The 22,164-nt window shown below is 36.5% G+C and overlaps 2 protein-coding genes across 4 annotated transcripts; both read left to right on the top strand.

Moving 5' to 3' along the window:
• The first annotated feature begins 38 nt into the window (after positions 1-38).
• Positions 39-12,171, top strand: LOC110812302 (putative exonuclease domain-containing protein At3g15140). The gene is made up of 13 exons (XM_022039041.2): positions 39-265; positions 824-895; positions 2,320-2,430; positions 2,544-2,651; positions 3,608-3,747; positions 4,592-4,677; positions 4,909-5,012; positions 6,809-7,011; positions 8,672-8,752; positions 9,299-9,424; positions 10,974-11,097; positions 11,406-11,602; positions 11,744-12,171. The coding sequence occupies exons 1-13, from the start codon at positions 170-172 to the stop codon at positions 11,745-11,747; spliced, it is 1,452 nt and encodes a 483-aa protein (XP_021894733.2). The 5' UTR covers positions 39-169; the 3' UTR covers positions 11,748-12,171.
• Positions 12,172-12,526: 355 nt separating this feature from the next.
• On the top strand, positions 12,527-21,683 carry LOC110812334 (P-loop containing nucleoside triphosphate hydrolases superfamily protein). Of its 3 annotated transcripts, XM_088218982.1 has the most exons (8): positions 12,527-12,816; positions 14,141-14,170; positions 14,281-14,867; positions 15,898-16,038; positions 16,214-17,975; positions 18,631-18,932; positions 19,550-20,409; positions 20,532-21,683. In XM_088218982.1, exons 3-8 carry the CDS (start codon positions 14,355-14,357, stop codon positions 21,676-21,678), a joined length of 4,725 nt encoding a protein of 1,574 aa, XP_088075108.1. In that variant the 5' UTR covers positions 12,527-12,816; positions 14,141-14,170; positions 14,281-14,354; the 3' UTR covers positions 21,679-21,683. The 3 variants fall into 3 exon arrangements, with proteins under 3 accessions (XP_088075108.1, XP_088075105.1, XP_088075106.1); XM_088218979.1 differs by lacking the exon at positions 14,141-14,170 and having other exon boundaries at positions 14,241-14,867; XM_088218980.1 differs by lacking the exon at positions 14,141-14,170 and having other exon boundaries at positions 12,528-12,816.
• The last annotated feature ends 481 nt before the right edge of the window (positions 21,684-22,164 follow it).

Below are 22,164 nucleotides of genomic sequence, written 5' to 3'. Positions count from 1 at the left end.
TCTCAACTTCATTTAAAGCCTTCAAAACGGTGCGTTTTAGATTTAAGCGCCTTCCCTCTTCCTTGGTTGGTTTGCTTGTTGGTAAACCGACTTCTCCCTCCAAAACCAGAAAATCTGTAGAGCCCCGAAACGGAACCCACCGGAAGAATAACCGCGTTCATTCCAGAAAATGGCATCGACATCAGCTTCAAATCCCGATGTAGTGGGCGAGAGAATTCGAACTGCTGCCAGCACTCTCCATGCCGATAATGAGTCTCTCATTACCGTATGTGTACCAAATCACGCTTCGAGTTCTTTTTTCTTTTTCTCCAGTTTTTTTTTTTTTGTTCTTATCATTAAACACTTTTCTTGCTTTGAAGAAATAAAGATTATATATATGTATATGTCTTAATTGATCGAATTATCGTTTTTGGAAGTATTGGTTTTTGGTGCATTATTTTTTCTTTTGGGGTAAAAGAAAAACCAGCGATACAGTGAATGCTACAAGATTCTGCTCGTTTTACAAACGTTAAGAAGACTTTTCTTTCTTAGTTTCTTTGATCGATAAGTTTTTGAGATTGCTTTCCGAAAGTCAAATTTTAATGCTTATCTAAAGCATCTCTGGAGAAAAGAGCTCTTTCTGTTTGTTTATTTGTTTTAAAAATTTCGGCGTGAGGAATTAGTGAATCTGTTCAATTAACAAGTGTCATTTTCTGATTAGATAAATATGTATATAATCGAAATGCTGTTTATGGGAAATTTTGAAAGAGGTCAGTGCTGCTGAATGCTGGCCTACTGATGTTTGTTTCTGTCATATGCTTTCTCTCATATGTTTGTTACTCAGGAAATTGGCAAGGCATTGATTATGATGAAGGAAATTGCTGTTGATTTGGAAAGAGCTAAAGAGTTTCAGAAGGTAAATTGGAAAGATCCTGAATTTTGTTGTGCCTCCTATTTGTTATACTGGGCAGCTGAAGAGGAAGAACCCCCACTCAGTTGATCAGCTATTGTTTTAAAATATGGCTCTTTTAAGTATGAGAAATATAGTATGAAAAATTTGGAGGTATGAATTGTATACTTTTAAGTATGAGAAATAAAGATCTTGCCCAATGTTCAACCTGATCTCATATAAGATAGTTTGTATTGTCAATCCTTTTCGTATATACCAGATCTTACCCAATGTTCAACCTGATGTCATATAAGATAGTTTGTATTGTCAATCCTTTTCGTATATACCAACATCTAATAAGAGTTATGGTTTACTAGAACTCCTTGTTCTTACTTATCTTTAAGCTATGTTTGGAAGAGAAAGGGGATAGAATAGAATGGAAAATCTAAAATTATTAATTTTAACCTTGTTTGGTAGAGTTTTAGAAATGGAGTGAAAGGGAATATGATCGAACATGCAACTCTTTTTTCATCGAAAGTGTAGAAATCTTCTCCTTTGATATGGGGGAGAATGGATAGGAGAAGATAGGGTTGAACTTGTTTTATTTATATTACTATTCAATCCAAACAAGATAATGTAGTTAACTTCTGTTCCTTTCTATTTTATTCCCCTCCATTACATTCTATTACTTATCCTTTTTCTTCCTGTCCCAAATAAAGTTAGTTTCCCTCAGCCAATTGGTTAGATGCTATATTCTGAGTGGGGCTCATTTGTTCATATTTAAGTATCTTAGCTATTCAGCACTGTGTGGTTTATTTTGTTTTTTAGCTTGTTTGTAGCTTGGGCTGAAAATTTGGTTTTCTTCTGTAAGGTACTCTTGTAGAGTTGTATATGCATTAAACTCATGTAACCTACCATGTTCTTTTTCCTTGAAAAGTTTGATTGTTAACTCTGATCAGCAATCCGTTGGAGATCTCAATAGAGGGATGGAGAGTTCCAATAATCATATCACTACCGTTATCAACCATCCTGCTAAAAATGGAATTTTGTCATCTCATATGTTAAGATGTTCTACATGGAGCAAATAATATAGGTTTGATCAAGCTAGATACAAATAAATGAGGGAAATTTATTTAGGACAGTTCGGATGTCATATTTGGTGGAGCTGTTTGGGATATTTTCTGCAGGCAGGTTGTATCCAGTCCAATCTAATTGTATTTACTGATGGTACAAATATTTACATATGTAGCCAGATATGTTCTCTTTCTCTCTTTGCGATAATCCAATGTCTGGATTTTTTTGTTGAAATTTGCCTTATTATGCTTGCTCTATGTTGTTTTTTGCTGTATATGTCTGGATTTGTTTGGTGAGATTTGCCTTTATATGGTTGCTTTATGTTGTTCTTTGCTGTTAATAGAATCACATATTGTAGAAACTTTACATTGCTACAGGTGAAGGATATTGAGAATGCTGTTGCTGATTTGTTGAGAACCTCTGAGGAGTGTGCATTGTATTCATCAGCTATTCAGTCTGTTGGGTATGCATACCAGCCTACGAATCAGGTGCTTGAAATCTGTCTTTATGATTTGACAATGTTTTCGTCCAGTGCATTCATACCTTGTGCCAGTTGTTCATTTGTGTGCTGTTTCAATTAACTTATTATGATGAGGTGCAGCGAACTAATTTTAAGAAGTTGCTTGAGGAAGAGTCTGCGAAACTCAAGGGCACATCTTCAGCTCCTGAGAATCACCCGTTTATGCGCCAATTCAGAGAAGCTATCTGGGTATGTTTCCTTGGTATTGTAAAAGAAAAAGGGAGTACAATTTTTTCCTGGATGTTTGGCTATCCTAGAGAAAACCACTATGCTGATAACTTTTTAGTTTGAATTTAGGTTACTGGTTATTGAATTTTGTTTTCCCTATATTTTTTGCTTTCCCTCCTATTTTTTTGTGCACATTGGCTCTGCCTACTTCATTAGTTATTAGATATATTTAGGATTATTACTTGTAAATAGAAAAACTTTTTGCCTAATACATATTGCACTGAATCACCTTCTTTCTGTATGAATATTATTTTCTTCTTATCTTTTAGTTTAGTATATTTTTCTTTAACTTGTCATATTTGTGGTATCTCATGATCCAAATCATCTTGTCTCTTGAAGAATAGATTAGCTCAATAGGGAAAGTAGAACAAATCTTAACAGATTAGAGGCATAATGTTAAAAAGGTGAAACTATGTTACAATGTGGAAAGTTGATGAGGATATACTGATGGAAAAGGCATCAGTAGAAATATCTCAGAGCTTTATTTCTGGGATTGTGACTTCAAAGTGGAGTAATACGTTCCTTATTTAATTTTTATTTTTAAGATTGCTCTTCCAGTTAATGTGGCAGCCTTGCTATATAGGCAAGGATGTGAAATTAAAATTCTTCCCTCTCTTTGTCACCAGCATAAACGCCGGAGCTGCGGAAATGATATTGATGGGTGTTTATGCATAATAATGTAACAGCACTAAAAAATTAACAGATACAGACACCTATTAAACTCACATAATAAATTTGCAGGTGCATCCAGAATGGGAATAACCGCAGTTAAAGATGGTGTTTCTACTTTTTCTTTAGATTATCAATATCTCAATAAGGGTTGTTGCATCCATAAATGTCATTTATGGAAACTTTTGGCTAAACATCATTTATGGAAACTTTTGGCTAAACATCCAGGTGCACTTATTCTTCTGCAGAAGGTTCATCATGCAGGGCAACCAATGCCGGGTGAGGAGCAGGAAGATGTTGTCATGACTAGTACTCAATGTAATCTTTTGAATATCACTTGCCCATTAAGTGGAAAACCGGTTATTGAACTGGCAGATCCTGTTCGCAGGTACTGAATAACAAAAGTAAAATCTAGTTATCTTGCTATTTTCGTCTCCCACTTTTATTTTGTGTGTAGATATCTCCATATTTAAGACAGCATGGTCTGAACAGAAAGTTTGATGGATAGACTTTCTGGCTTGGTAATATAGACTGCTGATAGCACCACTTGTAACGAAACACTAGCAAAGAGTTTTAAACACATAGATGGAACTAATATTGAAGCTCCATGCAAATTACCAGAAGCACAGACCTTTTTTTTTTTGTTTTCCTGCCTGCATACAAATGGGAGAATGTTCCTATATATGTACTGATCGTTTGCTGATGTAAGGTAGTTTGTTATTAAAAGAGAGAGAGGAGAGAGCAAGTAAGATCTAGCGAGGGAGAGTTGGAGCTCTCTCTAGAGGCGACTTTGTTGCATGTGTTGTACTCCATGTTTATGGGTACAATTACACATTTAGTCTTCGAGACTAAGCAGTGCTTTTCTTTTCGTTTTTAATAATCAAATGGAGTGAGTAATTAACTGGCATAGTACTTAGTCATTGCTATTTAACTAGTAAGACATGTCTTTGGCAAAAACCAACATTGTGATCTTTAATCATTTCTGGTTATGGAGCTTCGGCTTTATTGTGAGGATGACGTTCCAGTGCCAGGTGTGGGAGGTTACTGAGTAGTCTGGTCGCTACTAGTCTGACCGTGGTCCTCTAGAATTTATATCATCGCTGAGCTATAAAAAAAAACCCGGGCTCAGCTGGAATATGAATTTATCATTTTGCTTTTTCTTCTGTATGTATGTGCATATGGTTGCAGGCCTGTTTCATTGTTCACCTTTCTGGTACTTTCTGCTGGTGCAGTGTGGAATGCCAGCATGTCTATGACAAGAGAGCGGTCATGGGTTATACAAAATCCAAAGGTGGTGGTGCTCCGTGTCCTGTAGCAGGTATATGATCTTATTCAAAACACCTCTCTGCAATCAAACTTGTATATTAGAGCCCTCTCTAATGTTAGCAAAAAAGATGAAGGTTTTAGACGGTATTATGAATTTGTCTTACCTCGCAGCGAATGCCACCTATCTCTTCTTTCCTTTTCCGTATCCAGTTGTGGCGCATTAAGTTAACAACTGGTTTATTCGCTGTGCAAGCCTCACGGTTTAGGCTTTTTTCCCTCATAGGTTGCCCGAAAATGCTAGTAGCAGAAAAATTGATATGTGATCCACTCTTACGGATTGACATTGAAGAATTGCGCTCAACGAGCAGACAGAATGTTGGGACCGAGGTGATTGAAGATTTCACAGATTAAAGAAAACTTTTATATTCGTAAGAATTTTGAATGTTTCCGATGGATGTGATTCTCGTTAGTCATGTACAATCCCAAGAACTGGTGTGTAAAATTAGTAACTTATTTAGCGTAGCTCAAACTTTTCTCGCAGGAATGAAATTTTAAAGGCTTACATTTATTTTTAATGTAATTACAATAATTAGAGGAAGAAGTAAGTTCGTAATTGATCACTGTAATTCTAATCATACACGAAGTAGATTATACACCTTGTCTTGCAGATATAAAACACCTACTTCTTCAATGCAGCAAGTTACACTGTATCTATCTGTTTTGTTCATCATTATCAATTCAAACCTAGCTACAGTCATTAATCAAGTTGTTAAATGATATTTGCTTTTAAAAAAAATTACATTAGGTGTATAAATCATATGATATAATTTATTTGTATCTATGGTTTTATAATATAATTATTTGTATTTAAACACAAAACTTTCACTCAAAATCTCTAAAAAGAATATAAAATTGATTTTTAAAAAATATTTTAATTTATTTATTTTTTACTATTTATATGAATAATTTATACATTTTAATTATATTTTTCAAAATTTTTTTAAAAAATATTATTATATTAGCTTATAAAACTATTTCTTAGAAATATCATATTTCTTTTACTTCCAGTTTTCTTGGTTTCTTCCATTACTCTTTTTCGCTTGCTCGCTCGCTCGTATTTTCATTCCATATTAGAGAAACTGTTCTGCACCATCTGTCACAACGGGTTTCATCTCCATTACCCGCCAATAGGCGAGCCATCAATGGCTTTTGTTGCGGCTAGTAGAGTTTCTGTCTTTAGAAATTCTCCATTTTGTGCGAGTTTTCTTTCTTCTCGTACCGTTCGAACCTTCTGCTCCTCTGCTTCTCTCCCTTCTCGTGCTCAGTACCCACCTCCCTCACACTCAGTTTCTTCTTCTTCTTCTTCTTCTTGTATTGTACCAAATAGTAGCAATACTGGATGGAGACCAATGTGTTTGTACCACACGCAAGGCAAGTGCACCAAGGTAAAAATTTTGATGTCGACTCATTATTCTTGAGGGAAATACAAGATTGAGTTATGATTCCTTTGATTGCTTCAGACTTTGTTACCATGTTGTTGTTGTGGTAATCTTTGCGTCTTGTATGCCATCTGTTTGATGAGAGTTTTGAGGAAAAAAAGGAGGGATATTAAGAATTTCTTTGTTGAGTTTTTGTGAACAATGGTAAGCAGCAAAGCATACATCCACGTATAAGAATTTCTGTACATACGCGCAATTTCTTTGTGCACGGTTGAGGAGAAAGTTCGCGATAGATTATTGTGATTCTTTGCAACTGTATATTGGGTTAGGGAATGGAAAGGGTGGGACTTACAGGCAATTGCTTGGGCGCATATCTTTTCATTAGCAGAGGTAGAATTGGTTTTGTTTTTCAGTTTAGTCTGGATGGATTAGACACCTTCTGATGAATGGATATTAGAATTTTTATGACTAAGGACCTAAAAACCTATTCATGTTGATGGGACATTTAATGGATTTGAAAATTTAGGGACCTGGATATAACTATTTGTGATGCCCTTGTGGAGAATATTGTTATAGATCAGTCGTATATTAGGAACTAGAAATAAAATTTGTCTCTATGGCAGCTGCTCCTCATCATCTGTAACAAAAGAGCAAGAAGCCTATGGTGGTGAATTATTGATTGTTGTATTTATGATTAGTTGTGAATCAATTGTGAATTCTTATTGACTTCGTGCTGTCATTCAGATGGATGATACTGCCCATTTGGAGAGGTTTAATCACGATTTTTCTAAGGATCTTCGGGTGAATGCTGCTGGCTTTGCGCAAAAGTGTTCTCAGGAATTGGATTTCTTCTTGGTGCTTGATTTGGAGGGGAAAGTTGAGATTCTTGAGTTTCCTGTTTTGATAATAGATGCAAGAACAATGGGTGTTGTGGATTTGTTCCACAGGTTCTCTCTGTTTCCTTATTACAGTTGTAAGCGTTTTATGCAATTTATAATCTGCATTTAGGCATAGGTTCTCAGTGCTTGATTTCCCCTTTTGAGAAAGACTTATATTTTGACTCGTTATTATGCTCCCTCATGGCTTAAACTGTTCAGTATTGATATATTTTAATTTACTTGCATATTTCATTGCAATGACGAGAGCTGTGGAACACAAGAATAAACTTAGCCATACTTTGTTGTAAACTGCAATATGCATTTCGGCCCATTTTGGTACAATTTCTAAGTCTTTAGTGAATAAATCCATAATTCATGAGGTCAGGTATTGAATGTAACATTCACGTGAAAATGCAAAGGTGATATACTAATCCAAATGACTCCTCCTATGACCCGTCTTATTTGGGAGCATAATTAGACTAGGTGTTGACTGTTTAAGTAGAACCTAAACCATGGAATCTTACTGGTGTATCAGGCATAGAGTGATAAGAAACAAATTCTTTTTATGCTTATCTGTATGTAATAAGTGTCACATCTGTTTAAGCTTGATAGGCTTCCTTCACTTGGATCTCATTTATACTACCCCTTTTATAAGTACAATTTTCATTAGAACTTGCTAATGAAGAAGTATTATGGAATTGCTAATAGCATTAATTTAGATTGTCATATTTCTTTGGAAAGAAACTGCATCTTTTTTTGGGAACAAAAAAGAAACTCTACAGTCTTGGAGTAGGTCGGAGGTGGCTGTATCTTGGTAGTTCCCATGGGCTTATCCTATAAGGAGGACAAAACAGTCATTCCCATAACTCATAGAAGAGCTACACCAATCGTCAAAAATCTTACAGTTCGGAGCAAGCCATGGGCTGCTAATTGATTTATGGTTGCATCTGCTACATTAATTACAATGAGCCTACTTTGACCAAGTTATTTTCAATCCTGATATATGCCCAAAGGCTTAGATAAGAATGAGGTATTCCTTATTGATCTGTCATCATGTTGCAGCAAAACAACTGTGTAGTCTGCAAACAATAAGTACAAGAACTTAATTATCTCTCTCCCAATCAAAAGCTCCTCACCAATTATTCTTTTTATTACTTTCTTTAACATGCTACTTAGTATATCCACTACCATACAGAAGGAGAAATTGGACCCCCCCACCTCAACCCTCTAGATGTGTGAAACCACTCATGGGGCTATCCATTTATGATCGCCGTAAAGGAAATTAGCAAAAAACATCAATGGATCGACCTCTTCTATCTTGACCCAAACCTTTTTTGTCTAGTACTCCATCTAAAAACCTCTAGTTAATTCTATCATAGGCTTTCTAAAATCCAGCTAAAGAATCAATTCTTTTTCTTTAGACCCAAGACTAGAATTTACAACCTCATTAACAATTCAAGAGGCGTCTGGAAGTTGTCTGCCTTCAAAGAGCGCACTCTAGTTTGGTGAAATTGTGTCATTCAATTCATCACTAACTATTATGGGCTGCATCTTTGTGATTATCTTGTTCACACTTGTTGCTGAACTGATAGGGTCATAAGAGAATATTTTTTTATGAGATGAACAAATTTTTAATACTTGTTCCTCTTGCACTCCTTTTTTTTAACCTTCCTTCAAATGATTGCCATTCTTTTAATGAGATAAGACATTTAATTTTATTTTTTCTCAGGTTTGTGAGGCCCTCAAAAATGAGTGAGGAAGCAATAAACAAATATATTGATGGGAAATATGGAAAAATAGGAGTTGATCGGTATGTACTACTTCTACTTCAGTTTTCATAGATCATATATTTGGCTTGTGGTGGCAAAGCGATTTGCTGTTCTTTTTTTCTTTTGAATTTAAATTTTTAGTTTTACAACTATAAGGAAAATTCCAACTTCTTGTTCTTAGTTCATGATGCTAACCCATGTGTACAATTCGTAGTACTTGTAGCTGAGGCAATAAACAATATATAGTGGCCGCTTGATAAAATTGCAGAATGCTAACAATTGTCAGCAATGTTGTCTACAATTTGAAACAACGATAGACTCTTCATGAAAATCTAAGAGCTCCTTTATTGGCCTTTCATGCTCCGTGACAGCTTGTCAGGCAGCAGCATCTTCATTTGCTTCCATCCTGTTACTGCTATTTGTTTTGTTTTGTTTTTTGGAAGTCAATTGTTTTTAGATGAGAAACATCTGCTATATACATGTAAATATACAATTATCAAAGTCAGGCAGGAAAAGGGCAATTTGTTCAAACATAAGCTAGTTTTTTAAATATGGTGGCAAGTCGGTAAAATTTTCTTGATTTGCAGTGTGTGGCATGACACAGCTCTCCCATTTAAGGAAGTTCTTGAACAGTTTGAAGCGTGGTTGACTGAGCATCACTTGTGGGGAAGGGAGCTGCGAGGCCATCTTAATCAAGCAGCATTTGTGACTTGGTGAGAAAAAATGTAAGGATGTTAATTGCCAATGCATTTAACATCTCTTTATAATTTCCGGCTTTTTGCTTCAGGCCATTAGTTCTTATTTTCTGTTTAAATGTTGAATTCTGCTTCAATAACAAGGCACCAAGATCATGCCACCCATGTACAAATGGAAGATTGAACTAGATAAGAGTCAAAATTTCCCTTTTTCTTTTGAATGAACGTAAAAATTTCTTAATTTTCTCGAAAACCACAGATTTTGAGTTTGAAACTATTTGCCTCTATTCAGATGGAGAAAGGAAGAATATCTTCTTTCTCTCTCTTTCCAGATAATCCAAATTATGGAGAAGGAATTGGAGAATCTTGGGTCCTCATTAGCCTTTACTCCTACCCTCCTAAAAGAAACCACCATTAGCCAGCAAGTTTTTATAACAGAGAGAGCAGAATCCCAAAGGCCACAGGAGCATTTAGAGTCAAGAGATTTCAGGATCGATTTGGTCTAATCCTATTGAACGGATGTAAAAGTTATAGTTCAAGCACATTCCTTTGAATCACAGACAGATATTGTAAGGATTCAATGTCTTTATAATCTTAAATCTTGGACTGCTAAGAAGCATCTGACTAACTCCGCTAAAACTAAGAAAAAGACTTATTTGGTGAAGTTTGAAGCACAATGTTAGAAGTGGCACAACGTTCACTAGTAACATAGGAAGTAGATGTTTTCCTCCTTGAGACCTGGAAAACATATTTCAGCCTTTTTCTTTCTACAAGTAATTAGATTGTCACAACTTACAACTCTAATCGTGGCCAAGATCTAAACCAGTGCTTGGATAACGCTACCGTCAAATACCTGTAGCAAGTCTATGTAATCTGGTATCATCATCGTGCACCCTGTTATCAAGAATTATTTGGATAAATCCAGCTGACATGCACTTACATAAAAATATAGCTAAAATGACCTATAATAATTTTAACAGGGTAAAAACAGGTATTAGATGAGCAGCATCTCCAGACCAAAATGAAGACTTAGTGAGGACTCTCACTATCCAAAGTTATGCTATTACCTGGATGACAGAAATTGTAGTAGTAATTAACAGAATGCATTTAACCACTTATATGCAATCCAAACACAATAGAAGCATTTGGGAAAGGGGAAGTACATTGACACCTCTATGGTTAGGGAAACTATACTGAAGTGGTCCCAATTCGTCCTGATTTTTGAGGGGTGAGCTTGTTTGTTATCCAATATCAGTTGTTAATATCTTTCCTATCTTTTTTTAAAAGGAATTTAAACTATTATTGTTCAAGCTTTTATGACCAAGCTTTCCTTGAGATGTTGCAAGAAGAAGGTGAAGATGAACTTTCTGCAATTATATCTTCTGAAAACCAAGACACCACAAATTAATAATTTTGACAGCATTGGAATAGATTGTTTAAAAATTTTTATTTTTATACAAAGAACTCCAACAGCTGCATTAACTTCTGCTGTCAACAATAATTTAAGCATCTTGGTGGAATGATTCTCCGATATTGACTGACACATCCTTGTTTCTAATCTTATTAGTGGAAATTGGGATTTGAAGACAAAGGTTCCTGAGCAATGCAAAGTGTCCAATATCGACCTTCCTCCATATTTCATGGAGTGGATTAATCTGAAAGATGTTTATCTCAATTTTTATGGGCGTGAGGTGAGTCTGTTTAAGATTTAATTTTCCTTCGAAGTGTTGTCTGCGTCTCTTTCTTTGTGGTGTTGTATCATGAAACTCTGGGAATGGTGTTTCAAGAAAATTCAAACACTCATTACTTGATGTCACGGCAATTCAGTTTGTATAGGGCACTCACTGTCAGTTCAGTGCTTAACTGAAATGCACTCTACTTTTATTTTCGTCATCTATTGGCATACCGGTATGCACTCTTCTTTTAGTTTTGTTAACCACCGGCATTTTCTGTCTTGATTCTCCCTAAAATTGACTGTTTTCTTGATTATGGTCAACAGGCCAGAGGAATGATGTCAATGATGAAACAATGTGGAATCCCATTGTTGGGAAGTCACCATCTTGGTATTGATGACACAAAGAACATAGCTAGGGTATTGCTACACATGCTTGCTGATGGTGCAGTTATACAAATTACTGCAAGGAGGAGTAACTCTGATTGTGGAAAGGTTAAATTTTTATTCAGGAACCGTATCAGGTATGCACGTAAATTACTTTATGATGGTTTACTTCTACTTTCATTGATCTATAACATACAGAAAGAAATGAATCCTTAGAAAATAATAGTTGTTCATGATCTTTTGTTAAATAAATCATGAACTCTCTCTATTAAATTCAGGTGAGACCTTCTGGTTGGACTGTTCGAAGACAATAAAAGAATGCAAAAATACGAGTGTTTCAGTGATAGGCGATTCCACTATTTCCAAATTCAAGTGATTCAAACAACAGAGCAACTGGAGATGAAAAGAAACAAACAGGGATTCTATGGAGCTTACCTTATCTAATTCTGAATTTGTATTTCCTTCGATAAAACTCTTGATCTTGGCTGGAAATTCCGATGGAAGATGCAACTTTTATTGTGTTTTCATTGGGTTTATGTTTTGGGCATTTGAGATCTTTGAATTACTTCATTCTTTATGTTATTTAAAGGGGGGTGTAAAGTATTGTATTTAGCTTTGATCAAAATGATCCAATGTGTTTGTGCTCCTCTAACCATGTAAATACATTTTCATGTACCCAATTTCAATTCCAAGGTATTATCGGGCATCGATCTTTGATGTATTTCAAACTCGATAAGATCTTGTTCATCGTAGTCGTCTCATGCGTTATTAACAGGGTTTCATGTTTTATTTATGATTGCCAACTTAAATCATGAATCAAATTAGGCGATGAACAAGATCAATCAAATAGTAATTTGTGCATACCCACAAATTTCTCTTGGACTCAAACGTGTAGGTATACATAGATTTATACATATGTGATTTATGATTTCCCTAGCCCAACAGGTGTGAATCTAAACTAAGTAAAGCCCAGCACCAAAATTACCCAAGCCCAATCTGAAGAGGAAGAAACGACACCGTTTGGGCTGATTCTTTTAGGGTCTTGTTTGGAAACAAAAAGGGCAGGGAACAAAGCGGGGCTGGGGGGGCTTGTCGAGCTTAGAGGGAAAAGCTGAGCTCCTCTCGTGGGGAAAACAGAAAACCGAGAGGGTAGAAAGCAGGAGGGAGGCGATTGGATTTTTTCTTTTGCTGCTGGCTTTGCCATAGATTAGAAAACTCGAGAGGGAGAAGGCCGAGTAAAAGACAAGTGTTTGACGAAGTGAGGGTATTAGGGTTCGTCGGAAGAACAGAAAAAAGGTTGTGTAAGGAGGCCGACTCCTGCAGTCACCTTGGCCAGTGCGTTTCCGCGAGTGTATGACTCTTCCTCTTTTAATTCAATTTGATTTTTCTTAAACAGTTTAGCTAATGAAAAGTGATATGCTGATTTGGTCCAATGTTGTTGCTTCTGTTGTGTATGGATAACCGAATGTAAGGATAATTTGCAATTATATGTATACTGTAGATTAGACTTGCAAGGAAATGGATATGAATGATAATTGATTTGAATTATATCGTTGAGCATGAATATGTACGCTGCGCTTGAAGTGAAATTTTTATGAATGATGGTGGTGGACGGGGATAAACACTACTTAGCACAATCTCTCCAGTGAACATTTGATGGCTGTTTATTCTGTCAGGTTTAGTTTCTAGCCTGTTAATACGTCATTCATATTTTGCGCTTTGCTATTTGAAATTTTGTGCCTTAGTTAAAACATCAAATCAAATTTGAGGGAGTGAAATGTATCTTGGAATTAGTTTATTGGGTTCTTAACGAATATTTCATGGTAAAACTGGAAGTGAGTTGAGTAGAGGGAGAGGCTGGAGGGTTTGAAACATACTTCACAAAATGCTTTTTATAGTTGTTGCTAATAGATTATTAATGAGTTAGGGTTGAAAGAGCCTATGGGCCATATGTTTATTTTTTTATTATTATTTTTTTGTATTTAAGAAAAAGATGAGTTTCAAAGGAAATTGAAAACAGTTAGGATGATGTTAATTTTGGTTTGTACTAAAGTAAAATTAATTAGTCTTCGATAATTATGATAGTGTAATTTCTAACAATAGTCCTTAAATTCCAATTCTTCAAGTAGTAGTGGGTTTCCTTTCCCAGGTTAAATTTTCCTGGTTCTTGAGTATGGTAACATGAAAATTCGGCATTCATAAATTCGTGATTGTTTAAATTATAGAAATTTGTTTGAGTCTAATAGTTAACATAGTAAGAAAAAGGGACAGAAATGATGAATGAATAAAAACAACATGAATGAAAAACTCAAGGTAAGGAAAGAGGTAAATTTCATTTTTTATTGTTGATGGGATAACTTTAGTGATTATGAAGTGAACTTATCCTTCAAAGGGAATGCATCAGAATTTTTAAAGAAGACTCGGGATGCGAAGAACAATTGAAGTTTTATACTATATATATATTTTTTATTTTTCATTGGGTGTACTTTTTTAATTCTTCTTTCCCTGTGGCTTGTAAAATCTCGTAATTAATACGTTTTTTATTCAGGAATGAATATTACAATCACATACTGCACTTTAGATAGGGCACTAGTAAAATGCATGCAAATCACTTAATTATTTGGTCTACATCGTTGAGTATGTACTTCAAATCCTCCTTCTATGTACTATTTCAGACTTGGAATTTCTTATGACGACCAATGCATGTAAGTGTCTGATCCATCTTTCAATAGGATCAGTGACATTTTTAAAATTTTAGATTTATCACCTTTGCAGAATTTTGTCCTGCCTCAATATGACAATGATAATCTTACAGAGGAACACGAGGAAGAGGAGAAAGTAGAACTGAAGGGTGAACAATTACAGGAAGGTTGCATTGGGAATGACAGTATGGAAATAGAGGAGCTCATCAATACGAATGTAGATATGTTGGAGTCTGGGATAGAAGGTGAAAATCAACAGGATGTTCTCCAGGTCCAGGTTGGCAGAAGTGTTGCAGATGAGGTTGAAGAAAATGTAGTAGTTAACAATGGAATAGGTGAAAGATTACGGAAGAAGCTTGATCAGAAGACCATAGAGGAGGAGGATGCTGAGAAGGTAGATGACTCAAATCGCACTTCAACAGATACCTTCAGCAACCCGCACTTTAAACAAGGTAGACGATGTGGGTTATGTGGTGGTGCCACTGATGGGAAGCCTCCGAAGAAGTTGGTTCAGGATATTGGTGAAAGTGAAATCGACACATATAGTGGATCTTCAGCATCTGAGGAGCCTAACTATGACGTGTGGGATGGATTTGGCGATGAACCTGGATGGCTCGGCCGTCTACTAGGTCCTATTAATGATCGATATGGTATTGCTGGAATATGGGTCCATCAACATTGTGCTGTGTGGAGCCCAGAGGTACACATTTCAACTCATTTTTATTTTTTATTTTTATTCATCTATTTTCGTGCTTGCTTGGTTGAATGGATATCCAAGTATATTTTCACATCTTACTTAGGGTCACCTATCTCTACTATACTTGGCTGTGGATGGCAGCAGAACTAATCACCCCCGACCTCCAGAGTGTCTCCCCAAATCCCGTGAACTGATACTTAACACACCACCTGCCCACGGGCTGCGAGTCTAACCTGAAATGACCACAACTACACCACTCTGCTTTTGCTTTATTATTATCATTTTTAATTTCTATTATATTGTTTCCTAATGAAATTTTTTTTAGCTGTCTACTACTTGTGAGGATCATTCAAATTTTGTTACTTTGGTTCATGTGTTGTTGATACACAGTGGAGAGAAGGTGTACCTTGTTTGTTGAGTATGTAACTTTCAAAGTTTTAGGTGCTCTGTGTTAATGAAATGTGGGAGAGAGGGGGAAAGATCCAGCATAATATAGTATTTAATCTGTTGTTGAACTGTTGCTATAATGAATGAACCTTAAAGGCATTTAAAAGAATCAGTAAAGGAACTGTTATGTGGATTCATTTTTGCTCCTCCCTTTAAAGTTGTTCATGTTTCCTTTGATCAATACTTTTTCTTCTTATTCTGTTTTAAGATTCATTGCCTTATTATCTTTGTACTATATTGCTCTCAATTTAATTGATAAAGATGGTAACACTTCTTCAGGTCCTGAGGTGCTTAGCTTTCTGCTCTTCATGATCTTTGGTGGTTATTTTGTTTGCATTAATTTTTGGGGATTCCTGATTTATAAGAATTATCAGGGCTTGCCATGTGATGGAACATATCTTAGGAAGTAAGCAACATTCTTTTCCACTTGATTCTTCATAGCCAATATGTGTTCTGTTTTTCTTAATACTGCATTGGCTGAATAGAATCATATCTGGTGATTGATGTTCTTGGTTTTGATAGCTTTTTCTTTCCATGCTAATCTAGTGTTAAAGTAATGTCCTAAGCTTGGATTTTGCATTGGCAGGTTTATTTTGCTGGTCTGGGATGCTTAAAGAATGTGAGGGCTGCGCTTTGCAGAGGAAGAGCATTAAAATGCACACGCTGTGGGAGGCGAGGGGCAACAATTGGTTGTCGTGTTGATCGGTGTCCTAAAACTTACCACTTGGTTTGTCTTTTTGTATCTTCTGTACCAGAAAGTTTCTTTTTGTTCCTTCTCTCTCCCTTTTGTTTGTGCTTTTCTGACTCCCTTTCTTTGAAGCTTTTGTTTGATTAAGAAAAACTCAGTCACTCTCGTGATCCAGTAAGCTTACTTTTTACATTATGGCATCAAAATTTTGCAGCCCTGTGCACGAGCTAATGGTTGCATATTTGACCACCGGAAATTTCTGATTGCCTGCACAGACCATCGGCATCTTTTCCAACCTTATGGTAATCACTATTTGGCCCATATAAAGAAAAGGAAAGCTAAGAAAATGAAAATGGAAATAAGAAAGCTGTCAAATGATGCATTGCGAAAGGATGTTGAAGCAGAGGAAAAATGGTTGGAGAACTGTGGTGAGGATGAAGAGTTTCTGAAACGTGAAAGCAAAAGACTACAGCGAGATTTATTGAGAATTGCTCCTGTATATATTGGAGGCTCAGATTATGAAGGTGGAAAACCATTCGAGGGTTGGGAGTCTGTTGCTGGACTTCAGGATGTAATCCAGTGCATGAAGGAGGTTGTCATCTTACCATTATTATATCCAGAGTTCTTTGATAATCTGGGACTTACACCCCCCAGAGGTGTACTTTTACATGGGTATCCTGGAACAGGAAAAACTCTTGTGGTGCGGGCACTTATTGGTTCATGTGCTCGTGGCGATAAGCGGATAGCATATTTTGCCCGTAAAGGTGCAGACTGCTTAGGGAAATATGTTGGTGATGCGGAGCGTCAGCTGAGGCTCTTATTTCAGGTTGCTGAGAGATGTCAACCCTCTATAATATTCTTTGATGAAATAGATGGGCTAGCACCTCGGCGTACAAGGCAGCAAGATCAGACACATAGTTCAGTTGTTTCAACGTTGCTTGCTTTGATGGATGGTCTAAAATCCCGTGGGTCAGTGGTGGTCATAGGTGCAACCAATCGCCCTGAAGCTATTGATCCGGCATTAAGGAGGCCTGGAAGATTTGATAGGGAGATATATTTTCCGTTACCTTCAGTGGAGGATAGGGCTGCCATTCTCTCTCTCCATACTAAGAGGTGGCCTAAACCAATTACAGGATCCTTGCTCAAGTGGATTGCAAAAAAAACTGTAGGTTTTGCTGGTGCTGATTTGCAGGCTCTTTGTACACAAGCAGCCATTATTGCTTTAAAGAGGAAGTTCCCATTGCAAGAAGTTTTATCTGCTGCTCAAGTGAAGATTCCAGGTGCTAATCGTGTTCCTCTTCCTGATATTTCAGTTGAAGAAAGGGATTGGTTAGAGGCTTTATCTCGTTCCCCACCCCCATGCTCCCGTAGAGAGGCTGGGATACCTGCTAATGATTTACTTTCATACCCTCTTCCCATGCACCTTATTCCTTGTCTGTTGCATCCTTTATCCACCTTGTTTGTTTCCCTTTATCTTGATGAACACCTTTGGTTGCCACCTCCACTCTATAGAGCAGCAGGAATAATTAAAAGTGTGATTGTTTCTGCTTTAAAAAACAAGAGACTGCCTAGTGATCAATGGTGGTCTCATGTTGATAATCTTCTTCAAGAAGCAGATGTTGCAAAGGAGATAGAGAGAAGACTTTCATATGCTGGGATATTAAGTGGAGGCATTTCCTTAGATGGTTCTGATGCATTCATGGATGATAGTGGTGATGATGTTCCTAATTTTAGACCATCTATAATGCATAAAAGTGGCAAAACCACTAGTCTATTACCGAATATACCTTCTGTACCAAGAAACAGATCAGGATTCAGGATACTAATTGCTGGAAGTCCAAGATCTGGCCAGAGACATCTTGCTTCTTGTATTCTTCACTGTTTTGCTGGAAGCCTTGAAGTGCAGAAAGTTGATTTGGCTACAATTTCTCAAGAAGGTCATGGCAACGTGGAGCAAGGGGTAACACGGATGTTAAGTATGTCTCCTTTTTCTTTTTGGTTTACGAGTATGCTATGTTTTCTTAATTTTCTGTTGTTTAACACGATTAATTCCGGAGCAGCTAGCCTGTAGCTTGCCATCTTCTTAGGCAGTCAGAGTTTAGAATTCATCACTGGGTGATGACTACATGTCTGGGAAGATATTACTTCTGAGAAGGTGTTTCTGGGCACTTGTACTTTCCTGCGTGCCCGACTAGAACCCATGACCAATTTTGTTGTCATTCTTTATCTTAAAAGAAACTGATCTAACAATGTGTTTGGCAGCAACATCTAATACAAATTTAACCTGAGTGGTGTTCTACAATGTCTCTCTCTCCCTCCCTAGAGAGAGAGAAAAGACTTTCATCTGCACTCCCTGAAATATATTTCTTGGTTCACGGTGTTGTTATGCTTGCTGATTTATAAGATCAGGATGATTTTAGCAAAAAAGATATTGAGTTTTTAGTCTAACAGAGTACATATTATTGAGGTTTTTTAGATTTTGTGATTTTACTTAAATTTGGTCTCATGGGCTTTAAGTACAAATTACCTTCTGCATGATTGAGAGTAATTACTAGCACATTCATTTGGACTAAATGCTTACACAAGTTTGACTAATATTAAAATCCTTGCAATCATCTGATCCCTTGGCAGTGAAATGTGCTAGCTGGGGTTCATGTGCAGTATTTATGCCAAGAATCGATTTATGGGCTCTGGAGACATTTGATAAATTTCCAGAGTTTGAATCATCTTTGGCAGACCATCAATCTTCTGAGAAGGAAGATTTGTGTTTCATGAGTTCTCAAGGTTGCAAAGTAGAGAAGTCCTGTCTGCAGCATTGTGAATCGACAGGGATGGTGGAGGCTCAAACCATTGTGCGGAGTGTCTCACATGCCTGGAGGTCATTTGTTGAACAAGTGGAATCTATATGTGTTTCTACATCATTGATTATCCTGGTATGAAAATGTTTCTATTACTTCTTTAAGTACTTATTATCAGATTGAATTCCCTTTAGAAATAATCTTTTCCAATATGTCATGAGTTGTAAAATGTATGGCAGCTCATATTTTTTTACTGTCAGTGATGCCGGTGCTTGTAAAATTCCAGTTTCTCTCCCGTATTAGTTTAACTAATCTCGTTTTCTGCCTTTTGATGGAATGAGTACGTTAAAATGATAAATTACTAATGCTATAATTTCTACCAACTTACTTTGCCTTCTCACAGTTGAATAATTTGTTGAATATCTAGCCTTCCCATAGTTAAAAAATTAGTTTATTTGTCTTGAGAAATATAGTTTGGTTTAGTATTTTGCATTAAAAAGATGCTATTTGCTCGAGTTGGATTAAATCTGATGCTAGAAACTCTTCTGGGATCGCTTACAATTTTAGTTAATAATTAGCAGAAATATAGAATTTGGTAATTTGTTTGTATAACCATGGATTACTGCTTTATAGACATGACTTGAGCAAACATTATATCGCTGATGGTTATTGGAAAAGCAATACTTTCCAGATATAATGCTTAGATTGTTATTATTATTTCTGTCTGGATTTGAATGTATGTGCGGTGGCAGGCTACTTCAGAAGTTCCATATGAAGCACTTCCTGATGGAGTAAGGCAGTTTTTCAGGAGTGACCTTTCCGGTTCTACTCTGGCGGCTTCAATGCAAATGATGCCTCAATCCATTGTTCATCTTGGCAGTAATTTCAACCGAGATATGACAATCAACTTATCTGTGGCAGAGTTATCACGAGCTATAGTTCAACCATTTGTTCATTTGATTCATCAAAGAACTCATATTCATGAAAATCTGTGCAAGGAATACAAACCTTGTAGTTCAGTTGGAGACTGTCCAGATGCAGAGTGTCCCAGAACAGGGATTGGTCTAGTAGTAGGTGAAGCAGAGAAGAGGTCAGAACTTCCTGATGACGTTACCATAAGGGTCCCCCCATCACTCAACAAAACTTTGAAGGGGAAATCAAGCTTGCTATTTGCAATATCTACATTTGGTTATCAGATTCTACGATATCCTCAGTTTGCGGAACTTTGTTGGGTCACATCTAAATTAAAGGAGGGTCCTTGTGCAGATGTGAGTGGACCTTGGAGAGGCTGGCCATTCAATTCTTGTATTATTCGTCCAAGCAGCCCGCAAGAACAGATAGCTGTTAATATTTCCAGCTCCGGCAATCTTAAAAGCAAAGAAAAAACTGGTCTAGTCAGAGGGCTGATTGCTGTAGGTTTATCAGCCTACAGAGGCATATATACATCAGCAAGAGAAGTCTCCTTTGAGGTGCGGCAGGTTCTTGAGCTTTTAGTTGGGCAGATTAATGCCAAAGTCAATGCTGGAAAAGACAGATATCAGTATATCCGACTTCTGTCACAAGTTGCTTTTTTAGAAGACATGGTTAATAGCTGGGCATATGCACTACAAAGGTACTGTTCAGAGTAATTATTGTTTTTTTCTGGATTCCTTGTACTAGATTGTTTGTGAGCTAATGTAGTTTCTCAAAGAAAAAGAGAAGATTGTGACCTAATATAAATTCCTCTGATTGCAGTTTAGGTGTGGATGCTCAATTTGAAGTGGCCAACCCTAAGGCTAACACTGTGGGATCTCCAGATACTCATCCTAATATAGATAGTCGACTCCCAGGGGAGGAATGTGAATCAAATATTTCTGACTTCAGTTGTCCTAGAGCAGGACTAGAAAATCCCAACGAAGTTACTACACAAGAAATTGGATGCATTGATTTGAAGAAAGAGGGTGTTAATTCTGATAGTAATTATGAGGGGAGAATTAGGCAAGCGGAAGGTTCTGTGGAGCGAATTCCCCTCTGTGGTCAATCTACTTCAAATATTAATGGTTCCTTTGCTCGGCTAATGAATAATGTTGTTGGGCAAAATGGAATGCATTCGTCATGTGAATTTGAAGTTAATGGAAATCATGCAGCTCTAAATGGGGACGTTGAGTCCCTGAAAATTTCTGATGGAGTCACCAAAACAATTGTTCTCTCTGAAAATGGTAACTGTAGCTCAGAGGAACGGGGAGGATGCAAGATCTTTTACTCCAGGAAAGCCTGCAAGCAGCTTAATGGTTTACCTTCTGTTGATGATAAGACTGATCCTAGCGGACAAAGTGGTAACATCAACTTCTCTTCGAAAGATACCAGTCCTGCTGCTGACCAACCTGTTGTATGTTTATACCGCTGTTGCTCTAGATGCCTCTGCACTCTCCAAGATTTATTGCAGAAGATGCTTATCTGTGAATGGGGATTAAATGGGAGTGATTGGATAGCAGAGGATATTCATGATGCAGTAGCATCAATGCATATGGATCTGTTTTCAGCGCTTAGAAAAGTTTATGCTACCGGAAGCAGGAGCGATACAGATGAAGAAAACCTTGCAGATGAAAGTCGTGGCACAAAGTTCGAATATCCGGAATTGAGAACGTGTCTTTGTAAAGACATTGGAGGCGGTTTAGCTGCTCCAGTGGAATGTAGTTGTCATTCAGTAAATGGGCGTGTAACTGTCGAAAATATTTCCTCAAGTACTCGATACCGGGGTGATCTCAGTTTTGTTTTCAGGGATGGAGCTTTGCTTCCTATAGATTTTAACAAAGATCAAACCTTTCACTGTAAATTTGAGACATTCTGCCTTTGTTCTCTTATAAAGTCAATAATAATGTGGAAGCAGCCTCTTAGTTGATATGACATCTATATTCCCTGCCTCGTCTACCTCTGGGAACATCTGCTCCTGTCGCAGTTCCAGGTCTGAAGTTCTTCTTCTTCTTAAATTTAAAATTTTTAGTGGAATTCCTTCACAAATTTAATTCTACAGGTGATAAATAAAATTTATAAATAAATATCATTAGAATTTTAAATTTGTTTTTTCTTCTCAAAAACAAACATTAGAGTTGTTCTCTAGCTTAAATTCTAATAATTTTATGAAAATACAAATAAAAATACAATACAATACATATAACATTGAAATTTTAAAAATATATAATTTTATTTTGAAGTTATTTTTAACATTACGTTTTCTTTGAATAATATATCTCTATATAACGTATATATTTATAAAAAGATAGGAGAAGCATGGTCTTAATAGATTATTGAATATGATTCAAATTTTAATTTATGATAGAAATTTAAACTATAAAAATCGTATAACCTATGATGCTCTGAATCACTA

The sequence above is a fragment of the Carica papaya genome, chromosome 4, assembly GCF_054855325.1.
Source record: "Carica papaya isolate Zhongbai chromosome 4, ASM5485532v1, whole genome shotgun sequence".
Lineage (NCBI taxonomy): Eukaryota > Viridiplantae > Streptophyta > Magnoliopsida > Brassicales > Caricaceae > Carica > Carica papaya.
Note: the sequence above shows the minus strand (reverse complement) of the source record. Positions and strands in the feature narration are given on the sequence as shown.

What these genes read in the sequence shown, in the direction of transcription:
- LOC110812302 (XM_022039041.2), top strand. Translation starts at nt 170, where the DNA reads ATGGCATCGACATCAGCTTCAAATCCCGATGTAGTGGGCGAGAGAATT. An exon ending in GACAGAATGTTGGGACCGAG is followed by an intron (nt 5,013 to 6,808) that starts GTGATTGAAGAT and finishes GCTGTCATTCAG; the next exon opens with ATGGATGATACTGCCCATTT. An exon ending in GGAAAAATAGGAGTTGATCG is followed by an intron (nt 8,753 to 9,298) that starts GTATGTACTACT and finishes CTTGATTTGCAG; the next exon opens with TGTGTGGCATGACACAGCTC.
- LOC110812334 (XM_088218979.1), top strand. Translation starts at nt 14,355, where the DNA reads ATGGAAATAGAGGAGCTCATCAATACGAATGTAGATATGTTGGAGTCT. An exon ending in GTGCTGTGTGGAGCCCAGAG is followed by an intron (nt 14,868 to 15,897) that starts GTACACATTTCA and finishes TTGCATTGGCAG; the next exon opens with GTTTATTTTGCTGGTCTGGG. An exon ending in TGGGCATATGCACTACAAAG is followed by an intron (nt 20,410 to 20,531) that starts GTACTGTTCAGA and finishes CTCTGATTGCAG; the next exon opens with TTTAGGTGTGGATGCTCAAT.